This window comes from Anastrepha ludens, chromosome 4, assembly GCF_028408465.1.
Source record: "Anastrepha ludens isolate Willacy chromosome 4, idAnaLude1.1, whole genome shotgun sequence".
Classification (NCBI taxonomy): Eukaryota; Metazoa; Arthropoda; class Insecta; order Diptera; family Tephritidae; genus Anastrepha; species Anastrepha ludens.
In genome coordinates, this window is record NC_071500.1 from 98,797,322 (window position 1) to 98,814,885 (window position 17,564).

General features: G+C 34.2%; 1 protein-coding gene across 7 annotated transcripts in view; it reads left to right on the forward strand.

Annotated features, from left to right (window-relative positions):
• Nucleotides 1-17,564, forward strand: part of LOC128860324 (pantothenate kinase 3) — a 50,301-nt gene that overhangs the window by 22,813 nt on the left and 9,924 nt on the right. For 4 of the 7 annotated variants that reach the window (XR_008454239.1, XM_054097779.1, XM_054097780.1 and 1 more), the window contains exon 2: nucleotides 14,771-14,949. Coding sequence is in view for 6 of the 7 variants with exons in the window: in XM_054097779.1 (XP_053953754.1) it covers nucleotides 14,771-14,949 (179 nt within the window). In the remaining variant the exon portion in view is untranslated. Of the gene's footprint in view, nucleotides 1-11,911; nucleotides 12,485-12,908; nucleotides 12,933-14,770; nucleotides 14,950-17,564 lie in introns of those variants that run through there. The other 3 variants (XM_054097782.1, XM_054097781.1, XM_054097783.1) reach the window with 3 other exon arrangements.

The window sequence follows — 17,564 nt, forward strand, 5'->3', positions numbered from 1 at the left end:
CCACCAAAAACTTTCCCCGCTGAGCAAAGGTTGCATTCACTGATAAGGCATCAATTCGGCGTTCGCTACAAAATAATATAAATATTTCGAAAGATGCTGGCTGCATTTAGAACTTGAATTGACAACACGGATCGTGTGATCATTTGCACTAGCGGCAGCATGCATCAAGAGCACTTATGTACATGCGTGTGTACAAATGATTATTTAATCGCAAGCCTATGTAAATCATTGCTTATGCGGAAGTCTTGATTTGCTTAACGAGATTTGGTTTTTGTTTAGTGAAATTTTCCATTCTATTGCGATTTTTGTTTATAATGTTCTATTCAGCTGTAAGTTGATTTGCTATCTACGTTCCATACAAAATTGCGCAAATTATAAAGAGCTCTTAAATAGGTACACAATACATTTGTATCTAAATACGGTAATTTTTTGATAATCTGGAGATCTTAAAACGTCATTCACGATTTACGATGAAGTTCACGAACGAGCAACAGTTGGCAATTAGTTAGAGTTATTATGATTTAAGTCGGTCTAAATAATCATCACATCAAACAGGGTGTACTGTGCTTGCTATAGTGCCTAAATTCAAATGCAAATATTCGCCACTATGGAATGTTCCTCTTCCATGTGTCGTTCGAAATACTGAAGTTAGGGCGGCCGCGCTTGCGCAAAACAGTCAATTCTTTAGCGTTCGTTGAAATTAAAAATCTTTCTGTCCACATTGTGGCGAATTTTGTGCATGGATCTTGTGCAAACTACCCAAATTAACTCAAGAAGTGATTCCTTCGAAGCACTTTTGCCACTCTGAAGTGGATTATTCTAGAACGAGGTTTTTAAAACCGTTAACAAACCACGCATTTTATTTTTGTTGTTCGGAAACAAAAAGAAATAAGTAGATATCAATTAGGGATGTAAGGCTGATGACCCATTAATTCGATCTGTTGAGTGCTCAAAAATTCTCTTCTGAGCCGATACTTGAGAGGTGTAGGAATGATTTGTCTTCGGTGGTTAAATTTCCTCAATTCTCCAAAAATTTCTGGCATGGAAATGGTTGTCTCACTCTCTAGTTACTATAATTACAGTTGCGACATGACCAGATTTTTCGAAAAAAAAAGGTTTTGAGGTGCTTCTTCCACGAACACCTTTTGTTGGATTAAGCTCGTATTTGGACATTGTCGATTGCTATTTTGTTTCCGACTCATATGCATAGATCTAAAATGCGTCACCTGTCACCATGGGAGTGCTTTCAACCACCGCGATTGCATTTCTTTCAGCATTTCTCTACACCAATCGATACGCGTCCTTTTTTGAGCAATTATTAGATCTTTGCAATATTGAATGTAAGCTGATCTCCCCAGGATGCCTCTATCTCGCGATATGCCACATGACAATCTTGCATTGTCAATTGACCCACAGCATCGATTGTTTCTGGCACAACAACCCTTTTTGGACGGCCTTCAGGAAATTCGTTCTGCAAGGATCGCCAGCCACGTTGGAACTCATTGTAGTAGCGTTTCGGAGTGGCTAAATTTGGTGCTTCAACGCCAAAAGTGTAAGTAAAGTCAATCAATGCACGTTTTGCATTCCATTTAGGAATTGCCAATTGTGGTACGTTCTTAATGATTTTTTCTGTCATTTTCTACGTTTCTTAAAATTGTTAACTACCTATGACTTGCGACTGATATTACAAGTGATCTCGTCTTGCGCATCACATTTGTTTAAGATTATGCGTAAATTTCTGAAAACTCGATCCAATACCGAATGTTGGTTGCTACCAAGGCACATTGGGTACCAGGAGAGCAGCTGATTTGATTTTTTCTACTTATATTTATTTGGTCTGTTTAAATTACTCTAAACTGTCAATTTTTGCTTATCGAATTTGATATTTCAATGTATCTTTGCTCAACGTACCTTGGATGCTACATCATTTTTTAAATTACACTTTTTCCAAGGGCTATTACGAAATAAATCTAGTAAGAGCGGCAATCAAGTCATTATTCGGAATTGACTACTAGAGAATTTTATGGTAATGCCATAGAAAAATGCTTGTATAAATTAATTCGCTGGATAAATAATGAAAATTATATACGCACGGGCGCAATAATGAAAGAAAATTGCTATAAATGATATGGCCGAAAGGGCCAAAGTAACAAAGTTCAATGGAAACCGGAAAACAAATGGTTTTTCAAGTCTGTTGGCGCACTAGAAACTTCTTCCCGACCTAGTATCCAAAGATGAGGCAACTGTATAACTTCGTTTGCGAAAATTGTCTGAATTTGAGAATTTTTATCGAGAATCTTATATATAAATCTACATACATATCTCGTAACAGAGCATTATACGCAATAGAAATAATAATATCTCTGTTTTAGTGGAAGGAGGATCGATCTTTCTAATGAGTATGTACAAATTTTGAAAAAAAACAACTAAAAAATGCCACTTTGCTACTTATACAAGGTGGCACAAAATTAATCATCCAATTTTGTTTTTGAGTAACTGTTTTACTAAATAAATAAAACAGTGCTGGAAATCTTTACTTTGACCTTTATATTCTTCATTGCTTGTTTGTTTGTATACCGCAGTTATTTAGTTCAAAAATGTCAAATATGATTGACGTACAACGGCATTTACAAAAATTATAAATCTTCCAATATGGCGCCACCTTATGAAATTTGATTTTAAACCTGTTTGCCATTTTAAAAACTATTTTAAATTCAAACCTACAGTTTTAATCATTTTAATTTTGGAAAAATTACCACTTCCTGAATAATTCTCGCAAAAAATATTTAAAAATTCTTGAAAAAACACCAAATATAAGTGGTTACTTTAGAACGTGTTGGTAACTTTTGGAATAAATGCATTAACTCTCCGTTGGACACCTTTTTTAAAGTCTTCTGTTTTGCACCCGGGTCTGGCCTTTTTTTCCTCTGCGAGAGGATCCTTTTTAAAAGGTTGTACCCATAAATAGATAGAAAATTAGATTTTAGGAAGCTACCTGGATGCTCAAGTCATTAGCCGTAATAGAAATAATTTTTTCACGTCAAAAGTCGAAAAAGTCAGACTTTTCTGGCCAGACCAGGGTGCCCAACGAATGTTGAAAAAACTAAGCACGTCATTCGTTTTAGCGGATTATTTTTCATAACGTTAGAGATTTTTTTTTTTTGATACAGGGTGAATACTTTTTCTGTATCCCTACCTATCCTAAAACATGCTTTTAAATAAGTTGCAACTTTCGGTGCAGCTCATTCAGTTTTGCAAAACTGAAAATTTCTCCCCATTTCGTGTAGCTTTTATGATCCTATTTTCATATTCCGCCGCCGGAGGGAGTTTCTCAAATACTTTAAAAAAGAAGGCGTATATGTACGTATGTATGCATGTGTGAGTTTTATTAAAATATACATATAAAGAATAAAAAATAGATAAAGTAAATAATTTAAACTTCAACAGCTCTTTGTATAAACATTTATAACTTTGCAATCAAAGTCTATAGTACACGCAATTTAAGAAGGTAATTATAATTTAGTGCATTTGACTGCTTTTATAAACGACGATAAAAAGATGATAAAAAGTCTATTTGTGCTTTCATTAAAAGAAAACAACATACCCTAATTTTACTTTACTTACCCTTAAAGATATGAGTAATGGCTCCATGAAATAGCTATTAACGAATTAAAGAAGAGGCATGTCATAAAAAATAAATAAAAGGTGGCCCAAAATTAATTTCCAATTTTACTAAATAAAAAAAGACATAGATTTTGAATGATGAGAATCTTTATTCTGATCTTTTCGCGCTCCATTGCTTGTCTGGGTCCTCGAAGTTTTTAATAGAAAACTTCGCCGGTAAACTCGCTTAGGTGGTTGAAGCACCATTTCAGAAAGAAGAAGAAGTTGTAGGTACTGAATACGATCCCCGCTTTGATTTAAGGCAAGAAAATGTTGGAAAAACGTGTTTGTTTCAACGGCGGACTTGCGGGAAACGGGTTGGCAAGAATATTCTAGAGATAACCACAGTAGGCAGTAAAAAACATTATCAGGCAAAATATCGAAAAACAAGGAAGCAAATGAATCTGCGAGAGAGGCGTCTGATAGCGTAGACAGACGGTGGTGTTAATCGGGATTAACAACTTAATCGTTTCGACGACAGTCGGTTTTCTACATTACCGAAACGACCCGAACTTATATCCGGCCAAGGACTGTCACTCCAGCAGCATTCCCCGTATGTAAGTATGGAGAATGTTTATGCTGCTACAACAACAACAACAACAACAACTTAATTTGAATTATGTCGGGAATTAAGTGCAACTAATCCGGATCAATTCCTTGACTTAATTCCCATAATTAAAGCGGATTACGGAATTTTGAAGGCAACATTGCCGAATAACGGCAGTTAATATCTACTGTGAATAAAAGATAATCAAACTTTAAAAATAATCAAAAAGAAGGACAAGAAATTCTGGATGCAATGGTACTGTCCACTAACACGTTCGAAATTACAATAATTGTTTTGATATTTCGGAGCAATTTAAGATGTTGTTTAGTTTAGTAACTATCAATGCAGCTAATACCCGTATTTATTGCCTAACAAAACTATTCAATAAAAAAAAATTAGCTATACACTAATCCGCGTAACAACCGTCTGTCACGCCGTTACGCAGACGGTTTTTTTATGAGAAGCTTTTCATGCCAGAAATACACTCGGCGGCTTGCCATTGGCTGCCAAGGGGTGACCGCTATTAGAAAACACTTTTCCTATCAATTGGGGTTTCGTGCTGGGCTTCAAACCTGTACGCTTCCGAATGGTAGCCACACACCGGCACATTCGGCTACGGGCACCTCTTAATTCATAAGCAATGATCTTACGCAGATCTTTTTGGCAATCATTAATTTTGGCATTGGATAATTTGTCTCATAATCACTTATCCAACTGTTTTTAGAGATAAAGGTCCATTTAGAGTTGCCGTAACCTTAAGCACATACAGGTAAATCAGCTGATCGTATCAACCTATGAGCAACACTGTAATCGATTAGTGGTGACATGCCATTATGCCCTAGTTATAACCGTACCTGTATAGACCGATTAAATTTCGGTTTTTTCGCCTTAACCATAGCTAGCTGATTGTTGATTTGCTGCATTGTACTATATAATGCCATTATATTAATGAAGAAATCACTAATTTCCTCTTAACCGCTCGTGTAGTTATTTTTTCTTTAGTTTCTGCACTTACGAAATAGGCAAGTAAATGGCAATGTGTGTAAATATCAGCTGCTTATGGTTATGGCACCAATAATATTGTAGATGACAGTAAATATCGGTTAAGGTTATGGTATGGCACCTCCAATGTAACCTTAAAGAAGAGGCTGAGCACATTTCACCCTTGCGAGTACTGTGTGAATACCTAGCGTTTGAAAATACGCGCTTCAAATTGTTGGTGACTTGTTTTTCGTATACCTACACGGATTCCATTTCGTTAGAATGATTAACTTGTTTTGCAAAAAGATCGGGATTGCTTGGTGACAACTAGTTAAATGGGGGAAACCGGTTTAGGAGGCCGAAGTTTTGGTGTTTTTCGGCAATTTTTCGAACAATGAAGGAATAATCAGAAATTGTTTAACCTTGGAGCGTATTTTATTCATATTTTTAAGTAAACTTTTAAAAATTTTCAAGCCATTTCCATCGGAAATAGTGGCGTTCGAGCGGGCTGTCTATGGACGATCGCCATCCGAGTACGTTGCTGGTGGGCATTCCTGAAGTTGCAAATTTTCTCTTTAATCAACAGAATTTTTTTTGTCATTAACAACATGTTTCCTAAGAATATGAACCTAATTGTGATAAAATAATATTGAAAACTGCATGTTTTTGAGGTGCTTAAACACAATGCCATTTTTTCATACAATATTGGCTTATCTATTTTGCTGAAAAAAATAATTTTAAGGATAATATAATCCCAGAATTAGGTTCATATGAATTAGAATTGAATAAAGAATACTCCGAAAACATTTCATAACGATTGGTGGTTAACTATTTGAGAGAAAAACGCCGTTCTAACTACCGTGCGCTACTGTCCCGAACCGACGGGCGATCACTTAAGTCTTCAGAGAATCGGGAATAATGCGATTTTCGCCTTAACTTTTTTACCACATATTCTTGAGTAGTTATACCAACAATTTTTGCAAGAAAAAAGTCAATTTTTTGTATCAATCTAAACTGGTTTCTCCCCTAAAGAAGAGTAGTAAACATTTCATATACATACCTAAAATGTGCGCTGGGCATAAAAATTTCGGTTGTACTCTTGTGTTTTAGGAGAATGTTTTTAATTAACGTCGATATGGGTATTGGTAAAGATACTTCAATATAGTTTGTAATTTTGTTGTTTGCTTTCACACATGTATAGATACGTTTCCATATATATAAAATACCTAAATGTATACAAGTACATATTTTCCATTGATAAGATATGTATTTTATACATTTCATATAAGCCACATTGAACAAAAAAGCAAAACATATAAGTATTTGTGCATCTGCTATCACTCCAACTAAGTTCCTTTCAATTAACTTTAGCTTTCTTAAGAAACCTTTGAAATGTTCGATTATCAAAGTGCAAATTTACTTGCAATTCAATTACACGTAAATATGTGCGTACACTCACGAGCAATACTGTAACATCGTGGAGCCCCACCCCATTTCAGCAACCATTACCGTTACTCGTTTCTTGTATAATCTCAAGAATGATAGTTTACAAGATTACAACATCCGTGAGAATATTTTGTACAAAGAATAAAGAGAAGGGCGTAATACGATAAATTCACTGGTTAATGCCTTGCTTAGGCAATCAATGTGTGTGTGCGCCACAATAAAGAATTGCATGTAAATAATGAAACAAAAGACGAATAGGTTGGTGTCACGCACCTTTCGGGAGTGCATAGGTTCGGATCTCCGTGCATGAAACAGCAAAATGATGGATAAAGTTTTTTCTAATAGCGGTCGCCCCTCGGCAGGTAATGGCTGAGTGTATTTCTGCCAAGCAAAAGATCCACATAAAAAACCATTCGCCGAAAACTGAAGAGCATCCATTTGTGGAATAACATCAAGACACACGCCACAAAAAGGAGAAATAGCAGAAATGTATGCGCCAATTGTTTATATTATTTTAATAAAAATAAAACAAATTATCTGATTCTGTCAAATATACTGAGAGCGGGATAGCTGTGCGCACCTTCTGTATTCTCTCCACTGTGACATCAAGGCAGCTGCAGTTGAGCAAAAATAGCAATGGCGTTTTTTTTTTAATTCTTTCTCTATAAGATAAAAATAATTATATATAGTTTTTTCTTTTTTGTTTTTTGTAGTTCCAGCTCTACCTATTTTTGTTTTTTTGTTTTGTAATTCCAGTTTTACCTATTTTTCTTTTCTTAATATACAATATAAATTTTTTTTTTTATTTTTTTTTATTATATTTTTATAAAAGTGCAACTAATTGCTCGACAAAAGTCATATAAATCCAAGTTTCGTACTTTTCTACAAAAATTAGAAAAAATTCACAAATTTTTCGTCACAGCTCCACGCTTTTTGGTATGCAGTTTCATAGCTTATTAAATTTTTGTATAAAACAGTGCAAGTTTGATGTTGCTAAGAGATATCTTTGATGTTATATATTTTTTCTCCCTAACGGTGTAGCGTATTTTCTCCATACAACAAATCCACGATATTTTTTATACAGAATTGGGATAAACAGTTTGCGGAATTAGTAAAATATTTTTATAAAATTTTAAAATCGGATTTATATATTTACATAGTTTTTGTTAGTGAACGTGCTCTAATTTAGTACAAAAATAATAAACTTAATAATAAAAACTGGTCAAAATTCTGACCCAACATTTATTTAGATGAAATATAATGCTAAGATTATATCACACAATTAAGAGAAGAGAGCAGCAGAGACTATCGGCCTAATAGTCCAGCACACATTCTTAATTTGCTTCCATTACTCATTCACTCCATTCGGGCGATCTTGGATACTAAGCAAGCAGTGATTGATTTAATGTGGCGCCACCAATTATCGATTGGCCTTATTTCCGGTATTATAGAGGCCACTTCAAGTAACCAAATGTTGGCATTTTAACCAGTCTTTTACACTTTCGGACGTTACATAAAAAATAAAAATGACTCGAAAATGGTTTTATAAGACTATCTATGGTTGCCTTGAAGACTCTCAATCAGCAGTGACTCACATTTCGTGCGCTGCAACAAAATTCGTCCGTAATCATACATCATTAATCATTTTGGAAGGCATTGGTATTCCTTCTTTGCTGCCTTAGCGCCAAAATGGGTACGCTTTGCACTACTGGTCAACAAGTTCGCAAGAAGGCGAGCATCGCGATCACTGATCTTTCTGGGCATACCCACTTTGTGCTCAGGAGCTTTTCACGCTTTATTATTTTAATATTTGCTTTAATATTTGACTGCCATGAAATGTTTTACCGCTTTGCACCTGTTTTCAATAAATCTATAATTTGAATTTTTTGTTATCCGACCGTATTTCTTGCTGATCAAAACTTGTTGAATACGTTGGGATAGGTCCTCAAACCTGTTTCAGAAAAAGAAATTTGTACCAATAAAATGAAATTATAAAAATATGCTATTAATTAAAAACAGGAGATAATAGATAAGTGTTGCAGAAATGAATAATGATATCATGCAATATTACTCATCAGTGTAGCTACAGTAGCGGACACTGAAAAGGGATTATATTCATTTAAGGGGTTATACGCAGTTATGAAGCAAATAAAAGACGGGTTGTCAAGGATTTATCCTGAAGAAACTTCAGAATATTTTAATTTGAAAAATTTTGGCGGTTATAAAAGCATCCTTCAAGAACGTAAGAAAATTTTTTATTTATGAAAATGTTGATTATAGAGCGCGCGGCAGGCGATTTCTGGAACCTCCTTTAAAAAAAGACGATTTGGGGTGTACATCGTAACTCAGGATTGGATTATCTGAAATGAAAAAACCAAACAAATTTTGTTATATTAATATATTAGATTATCTAGTAATTAATCGTTCGGCTAATCAAAATAGTGAATTTTCACAAAATGGCAGCTTTTAAAAGAAATGATTTCGATTTTTACGTTAAAATTTGGCCGTAAATTGATTATAAAATGGAAAATAAGTATCAGATTTACAAAAGGAACGATTAATTACTAGAAAATGTATCTTTAAAGATTAAGTTAAAGCGGTTGACCGATCAAACAAGCCGTTTTCGAGATATCGTGTACACCGACTTGAAAAATGCCGTTTTGAAAAAAACACGTTTAAAGTTGCAATACCTACCTTAAAACGTGCCGAGGCATCTCTACATATTTAGGTATAACTCCGAAAGTATTGCTTAGATCTATTTCAAATTTCGTGCGTGTACTTTTGAATATATGTACATTACAAAAATGCAATAAAAAAAATCGATTTTTTTGAAAGTCATAACTGCGTATAACCCCTTAAAAGTGTAACGAAAACAGCACTTATTTTATTTACAGAATAGTACATTCTTATTATAATGAGTTTATTTTTCATGCAAATAGTTTTTAAAGTGTGACGTAATATACGAAAACCGCATTTAATTATAATTACAAAGAGGAAGACAGCGACATTTGAATTGATTTGAATTGAATTGATTTGAATTGAGTATCCTTGAGATTTATGCAAAAATTGCACTCAAAAAAATTTACCATCGAAAATATGTTTAAAAATTATGAGAGGCGAAAACGTGTTTAGAGCAGGGAACAGCGCAAACTTGGCTGAAAATAAATTAATTGAATAGGGGAAAATGGGGAGTTGTGAGACACAGGGAGTTGTGAGACATTGTTACCTTTCGGCATTATTCATTTGTTTACATTCGATTTTAAGTGTCAACAAGTGTTCTCGATGCGATCTCACTTTTCAGCTAGCATTGGTCATATTTACACGCATTCGACGCGTCTTTCCAGTTACTGTGTTTTGGAATGTCTCGGTAAGTTTTTTTCATCATTTGTTTTGCGATACATTCGATCAGTTGTTATAGTAAATTGCAAATGTCAATATATACAAATTATTAATTGTCCTATTAGCTTTGAATTTACACATTCACTTGGTCATGAACGTTCGATGTGTTTATGACTACGCGGCCATTTATAAAAAAAACGATTTGGGGAGTTGTAAGACAACAAATGTGGGGAGTTGTGAGACACCGTTTTTTTCGACGTTTTAACGCATCTTTCATAAGTACCTCGCAATATTCATGCATTATCATATATACAAATATAATATATCATGAAAATTTTCTGCAAATGCCGAAAAAGTTAAGCAGAAACAATTCCATTCATTGCAATGTATGCGATCGAGCTGTGCGCCTAAAGTGTGCCAATTTACGAACTGGTTATTATACATGTTCTCACTGCGAATCATCAGATTGATGTCATTGCATTTTTTATACACTTTTTTATAACAATTGTCTTTTCTTTTTTATTTTTCATCTTAATAAAGAACTAACAACTAAAATAAGTCATTTTTATTGATTTAAACCATGGTGTCTCACAACTCCCCACATTTTTGTATTTTGTATTATATTTCATATTATTATATACAATTTTAATTTTAAGGAAAATTGTAGTTTTGTTAAATAGGCCATACCAATAGCTTCCAGTATTCATTGACTAAAGATTCCATCGTTGACATATGCAGAATATTAAGATTTTGAGTAATACGGGTCCAAAAACAAAACCCGTCTCAAAACTCCCCATTCTCCCTTACATAAGAAACGTTCGTACCGAAATTATCGCAGGAGCCTACCTTCAAAGACTTTTGGATGATGTTTAGAAAGCACGATAACCCTCCAAAAAGTCGTTGTACACTACAAAAATTCGTCAAAAATGTCAAATTGTACTAAACTTGATCGGTAAAAGATTATTTTTTCGGAGAAGTCAAAATTCTACATTTATAGTAGCGATGGCAAGATTTCATATAAAGAAGAACCGATGGCCGAAGAAAAACTGTGAAGGCTATACATACTCAGGGAAAGGTTAACCATCGCAGATTAAACCTTTTGCATCACCGCTCAATGTACTCAAAATATCTTGCGTCCATAATACCTTGCGTAGGCAAGACTTTTACTGTTTGTTCTAATGAAAAAGAATGTTACAGCATTACCAACCTTTCCTAGAACTTTTACAAAAAAATTATTTATGGCAGATCTTAGTGATAAGAGAGAGCTATTGTTCGCGGATTATTCCGTCGAATGATGCAAAGGGTTAACGAATTAACCAAGATTCATCAAACTGCACTCATCAAGTGACACTTGAGCTAAATTTAATGTATTTACTTGAAAATCAAGCATATTTTTCAAACAAAATCTGTCTTTGCGACAAAGTATAAAAGAGAGTATAATTTTTTTTCGAATACTTACAGTTTAGACATAAGTTATTTAAAATACAATATATTAAAAATCATTCCTTCTCTTTTCTTGGATAGATGGTGCCATAAGTTCTTTAATTCTACAATTTTTTGATTTAATTTTTTTTTGTTGAAAAGAGTTTGTATAGTAGTTTCCCATCAATAGTAAAAGCGCTAATTTTCCACGATGTATAGATTTCAATGCCCGCCACTGTATATACCATATAAATATTCACTTAATTTCTTTGTTTGCATGCTTAATTTCTTTCCTATCCGTTTGTAAATTTCAACCGAGTTCTTCACCTGCTAACGGATTGGCTATTAAAATGGCAATATGTATACCTACGTGTGGTTCATATTTACTATCCATTGCCCCTATGTAGGGCCGCGACAACCACATACTCATACATATGTGTGCATGTATGTTTGTATTTAGCCGAAAGCAAGTACACTGCTTCGATCGGTTGGCAAATGCGTTTAGTCGTCAAATGTCGGTGAACGTGTGCTAAAGTTTTTTGGTGTCTGCTTATAATTCGTTACTGGAGTTTGATAGGGGAAATGTTTATAACTTTATAAAAGTTCGTTGACAAAACGAATGATGATTTGGTGGTTTTAAATATATGACGTTCGTCTAACCTCCAATATTAGTGCAATGCTTAAATTACTTGTTTATTGCCGCTTTGCTTTTATTTAACATTTATTATATTTCCATAATAAATCGGTGCATTTTTCACTCAATGTCAAATGAGCAAAAATCCCACAATTACGCCTTATAATCGCCGCTAAGATATCTCTCATACATTGATAAGTGGTTTTCGTTTACGCGCTCTCATTCTCAACAGCCGATCAAGTATTTGTGTTTGTTTGTGTCTCGAAGTGGTCGCACTGGGAAGGAAGTGTTTTTGTAATTGCCTCTAAAGTTATGTAAATAACTACTTTTTTTTGCATAAAAAACAACGCTGACACTATTATTATATTTTTTTATTTATCACAAAGTAATACAATAATTAATAACATAAGTTGAAATGCATTTGGATGCCGCTTTGGAGCTATTACGCACAGGTTAGTGCAGTTAGTGCATTATTTTTCCACTAATCAATTTCCATACCTATCATTATTTTCAATATATACCTTACATACATACAACGGAATAATTCCATTGTTCGAAACAGCGCTGTAGTAAGTCTTCTTTTACCAATTCAACTTCGGTACGCTTGGCGCTTTCTCTTTAGCAGCTACAACGGACTGAAGTTTTGCTCCTTCTAATACAGATTTCATATCAGAAAAAAGTTAGAAGTCGCACAGCGCAAGGCCCGGCCAATAAGACGGATGGTCTAACACTGTTATACTATACATAGCCGGAAACGTCTTGTCAGACAATGCGTAATGGCTCGGCGCACTGTCTTAGGTTGTCCTTCCATGGTTCGCGTAACTGTTTACCTTATTCTTTCACGGAGATCGCAAGTGTATTCATAATACTGAGGAAGTAGTGGTTTGACCTTCAAAAACTGTGAGTACAGCTCGAACCAGATTATCAATTTTTCGTTATTGTTAAGAGTTTTTGTCGTAAAAGTGCAACTTGGACGTGAATCATATTCAGCGACTTTTCAGCCATCTTGAAAACGCTAAAACCACTCAAACAAACGTACACACGATAAACATTCATTGTGATACACTACTTTCAACAATTAATTTGTTTCAATAGCGGTTTATTAAAGTTTCCTTTGATGCTTAACAACAATTTGTTGGGTTAAATTAATAACTTTAACGAAATAGGAAACAAAACACATCCTTAATACGAACGAAACCCTTGGCTATACTGATATATTTTCAGAAGCGAGAGCTACCGTATTCGAAAGAGAAGGATTCGCGCGAAACAGCTGACAGTTGCTGGCGCTGGGTGCATGCGTATTTTTGCTATAGGGGGCGTCAGACTCGTTGGTATTCTACTTACAAAACTATATGTAATATTTATATAAAATGTATATGTCTATAGAAATGTTTGTTAATAATTCATTAACAAAACCATAATTTTCAGCTATGAGCATCACTTTTGACAGTTTTGTTAGTCCCGTGAATTATGTTTCATAACATTAACATGCTAATAATTGACAAAGAGGGGAAAATAATTCAAAAATCTAAACAAAAAGAGGAAAATAATTAAGGGGGAAGTCTACTGTGACAAGGGAAAAAACAGGCTTATTTTCCGGATTTTATTTCTAACAAAATATTGCTCGTACATAAAATCTATTTAAACTCTTATCTTTATTATATATTTAAGTTTTTGAAAAAAAAAATTTTAAGTCAAAATATTCAAAATGGCCGCTGTGGCACTTCTGCAAGCGCAGGTCCGCTTTTCTTAGGTGCCTAAACGGTGTACATGAAATCTTACGTTTCGGTGATCTAAAACAAAAAAACAAAATATTGTTATATTATCATATACATAGTATTGACTCTCGTCTGACGTAGGATTATGTCGATAAAAAATTTTGGCGTTGAAAAAAAAATTCTTGAAATTTTTTTCTTTTTTTTTGCCTAAAATTGATGTTACTATTGTTTATAACAATTTAACAAATAACGATATCAAAAAAATCCTATGTCAGACGAGAGACACTATTACAGAGAATATATAATTAAATTTTTAAGCTGATTCATTTATCAGAACGCGAGATATCGTGTACACCGTATACAAAAACTTAGTTTCGAGAAAAATGCGTTTAAAGTTTCAGTATAGCAGGTACGCGCTTTGGAGCGCTTCGGGAAAAGGTCGAAATTTCAACGAAGAAAAATTTAGCCAGCTGTAACACATATTGTACCTTATTTAAGAGGGTTCAAAGTATTTTTTAAGCTAATAAAAAAAAATCGATTTTTTGAAAAATTCACAGTAGACTTCCCCCTTAAAAAAGCAAAAAGTATATGTGAAGTATTAGTTTGTTGTTCTTCTAACTGAACTTTTTAGTGTTGAAATAATCCTTGAGTCGTATGGCTGACATGCCGATGAAATAAATTATTCTTAAACCTACTTCAGTATTCCCATTATCCAGCTTGTATCCATCAGTATATCATCGTTTAAATCCTGCGCTGATTGTTGATATAATTATCTCACATTAATTAATCAAATATTTTTACATAACCTTCATTGTGTGTAAATATTTGGCTTTATTGAGAATTTCCATATGAACAAATATTTCCATAATACTAATAATAAATTTTCCCACTTTCTTATTGTTTTGCACTGCAGTTTGTATCAATATTTTCTCACATGGAAATTTTCAATATAGCCGATTATGATTTTATTAAAGTTTCGTATAAAGTTTTGAACATTATTATTATTTCTTTTACTTACAGCTATGCCTTGGTTCGGTATGGACATTGGTGGTACACTGACAAAGCTAGTCTACTTCGAGCCAAAGGATATAACGCCCGACGAACAGGATCAAGAGGCTGAAATTTTACGAAATATACGCCGTTATCTAACCAAAAATTCCGCTTATGGCAAAACAGGGCACCGAGATACCCATCTGCAGGTGAGTGACATTTTTTCAACAAAATTATAAATTAGCATACAAAAATAGTTTTAAGTGCGTATGTATGTATGTATGTACATAACTCGTATATGTTGACGATAATAATAGATGTTATATAATTTTAAACAAATATTTAGTTAAAATTTAACAGCTTGCATACACCGTACAGCAGTGTTCGCCTGCATCCGCTTTAACTTAACTCGAAATTCGATATATTTACTTAAAGTCATTGACCAAGACTACTTGGCCATTTACAAAACAATTTTTATTTGTATTCTGCGAAATTAAAAATGAGTAAATACGTATACATATACATACATTGGTTTTTAGTTTGTTTGCATAATAGTATGCATGTAAGATAAGGGTGTGTCATCGGCTTTTTGGCGCTAAAAAATACCACTACTGGCATTTTTTGAACTAAAATTGTTAATAGGTATGAATCCAAATTCAGGTTTTTAGCCTCAACTGGATGGCAAACCATGTCACGCAGCTGATCAAATATCCTATCTTTTTAGGCACTATGCGCACGGTAATTGTGTTATTATCTGTCTTGGCATTCCCAATTGGCCGCCTCGGAGCTGCGATTAGACTCTGCTTTGTATTTTTTGTGAGTTTAATCATTAGAATGTTATGCCTTTAATCCAGAAACGATGCAGACCTTTTAAATGAATATCGATCTCGGCATTCGTGATTTAGAGCCGGAAACTATCAACATATAAATAAGTATACAAGATGGCACAAAATTGATTATCCATTTTTTAATCCCTTTATTTTTATTAAATTCAAAAAAAATGACTTTGAGTAATGGATCAGCGTTTCCAAGGCGTATCCATTAAAGGTCGTATCGGTGATTTGTTTTTGCTTTCTTTCGCCGTGTACATTCGGATGTCAGCATGCCGAAAAACCGTTCTATTCGCACTATCTTCGTATGCTTCTAGCTTCAACCTCATGCCGGCTATGCAACATAGTTCGTACTTGTCTTTTTTTTTTCTTCTCTACTTTCTGCCGTTACATTTCCAATGCACAAAACGTTGTTGTTGGCCTAATACCACCACCTTTAATGAATGCGCCTTGACCTACAGTTTTAAGCCTACTCCGATCGGCATATGGTTTTTGAAGCTTTTTCATGGCAGAAATACTCGTACACTCGGACGTTTGCCATTGCCTGTCGCAGGGCGGCCGCTATTAGAAAAACTTGTTTCTATCATATTGGTGTTTCATGCACGAAGATTCGAACCCTTCGATTCGAGCACTTCCTAATAATAGTCACGCACCAGCCCATTCGGCTACGGCAGCCGCAAATATATTAGTTTGGGGAAAGAGAAATTCATTATTTTTGGTTAAAATTTTTGCGCAAATGATTTAAAACTGTTTTGTGGTCGATCTTTAGCTCCTGGGCGATGCAAGGAATATTACCTGCCGGTCAACTTCGATTATTTCTATGATTTTATCGACATTTTCTTTTACATAAAAAATGCCTGAACGGAATCGACGAAAACAAAACTGCGCGCAATTTTACACCTATTACAGCATCGGCACCATAAACACCATTCACAATTTCAGCGGCCTGGCATTCATTTTCGCCTTTATCAAAGAAAAAGTGTAAAATATACGGAATTTTCTTTTTGCATCACTTGTTAACACCCTGTATCTCACTACTAAATGGAACAAATTAAAAACAGCAAAAGAATTTTTGTAGTATGAAATATCACCTTGAAAACGACAATAAACTTTGAATTGTTTGATATCGACCTTTACGAGATATCGGTCCTGCAGTCGTTTACCAAGAAAATAATGGATTTATTTTTCCCAAAACCATTATTATAGTACCTACATAGATTTTTGCTTTCCTGCATGCAAAGTTCATTTATATTTGAATTATTTCAAATTTAAAACTCTTAACGCCAAATTTCCCTGCATTACTTTATTAAAGTTATAAGTGAAATAGGGCTCACCTTGATTTCACAAATTTTTTTTTCGCAATTCCATGTGCGAGTATATAAATTTTTCTTTTTTGTTTCTTCCGTTTGCCCTTTCCGTTTCGTTTCGCCCCCCCCCCCCCCCCCTTCATATGCTAAATTGGGCAGTCTAGTTGTTGTTTTTTATTTACTTTTGCATTATATTATTCATGTTTATGCTATTGTTGTTGTTGTTGCTTGCTTTTGACACAAACTTAAGCAAATGTTGTTATATATTTGCACCTCAAGCCATGTTCGCTCAAAGGGAACACACACCAATTTACATTTCTGCAGCTTGTTCGCATTTCAACATAAATGTATGTATGTATGTGCTTATGCGTGTGTACAAACATAGACTACATGCATTTGGCGCTTCGGGCCTCCAAACCAGCACAGATGCTTTTAAATTGTATTTATTTTTTAAACTTTGCGTTCATTTACTTTATCAAAACCCCGTTTTTTAACCCATCACTGCCAAGCGTACATATTCGAAAAATACAACATTATTACAGAAATATATATGCATGTGTATTGAAATCCATAAAATCCGAATAAGAAAGGTTTTTTCCAGTAAGCAAGTGCTGTCTTTAAATTGAAATAAAAACAAAAAATTACTTTATTTTTAATTTTGTTGTAAAGTTCACGACATGCGCTCTA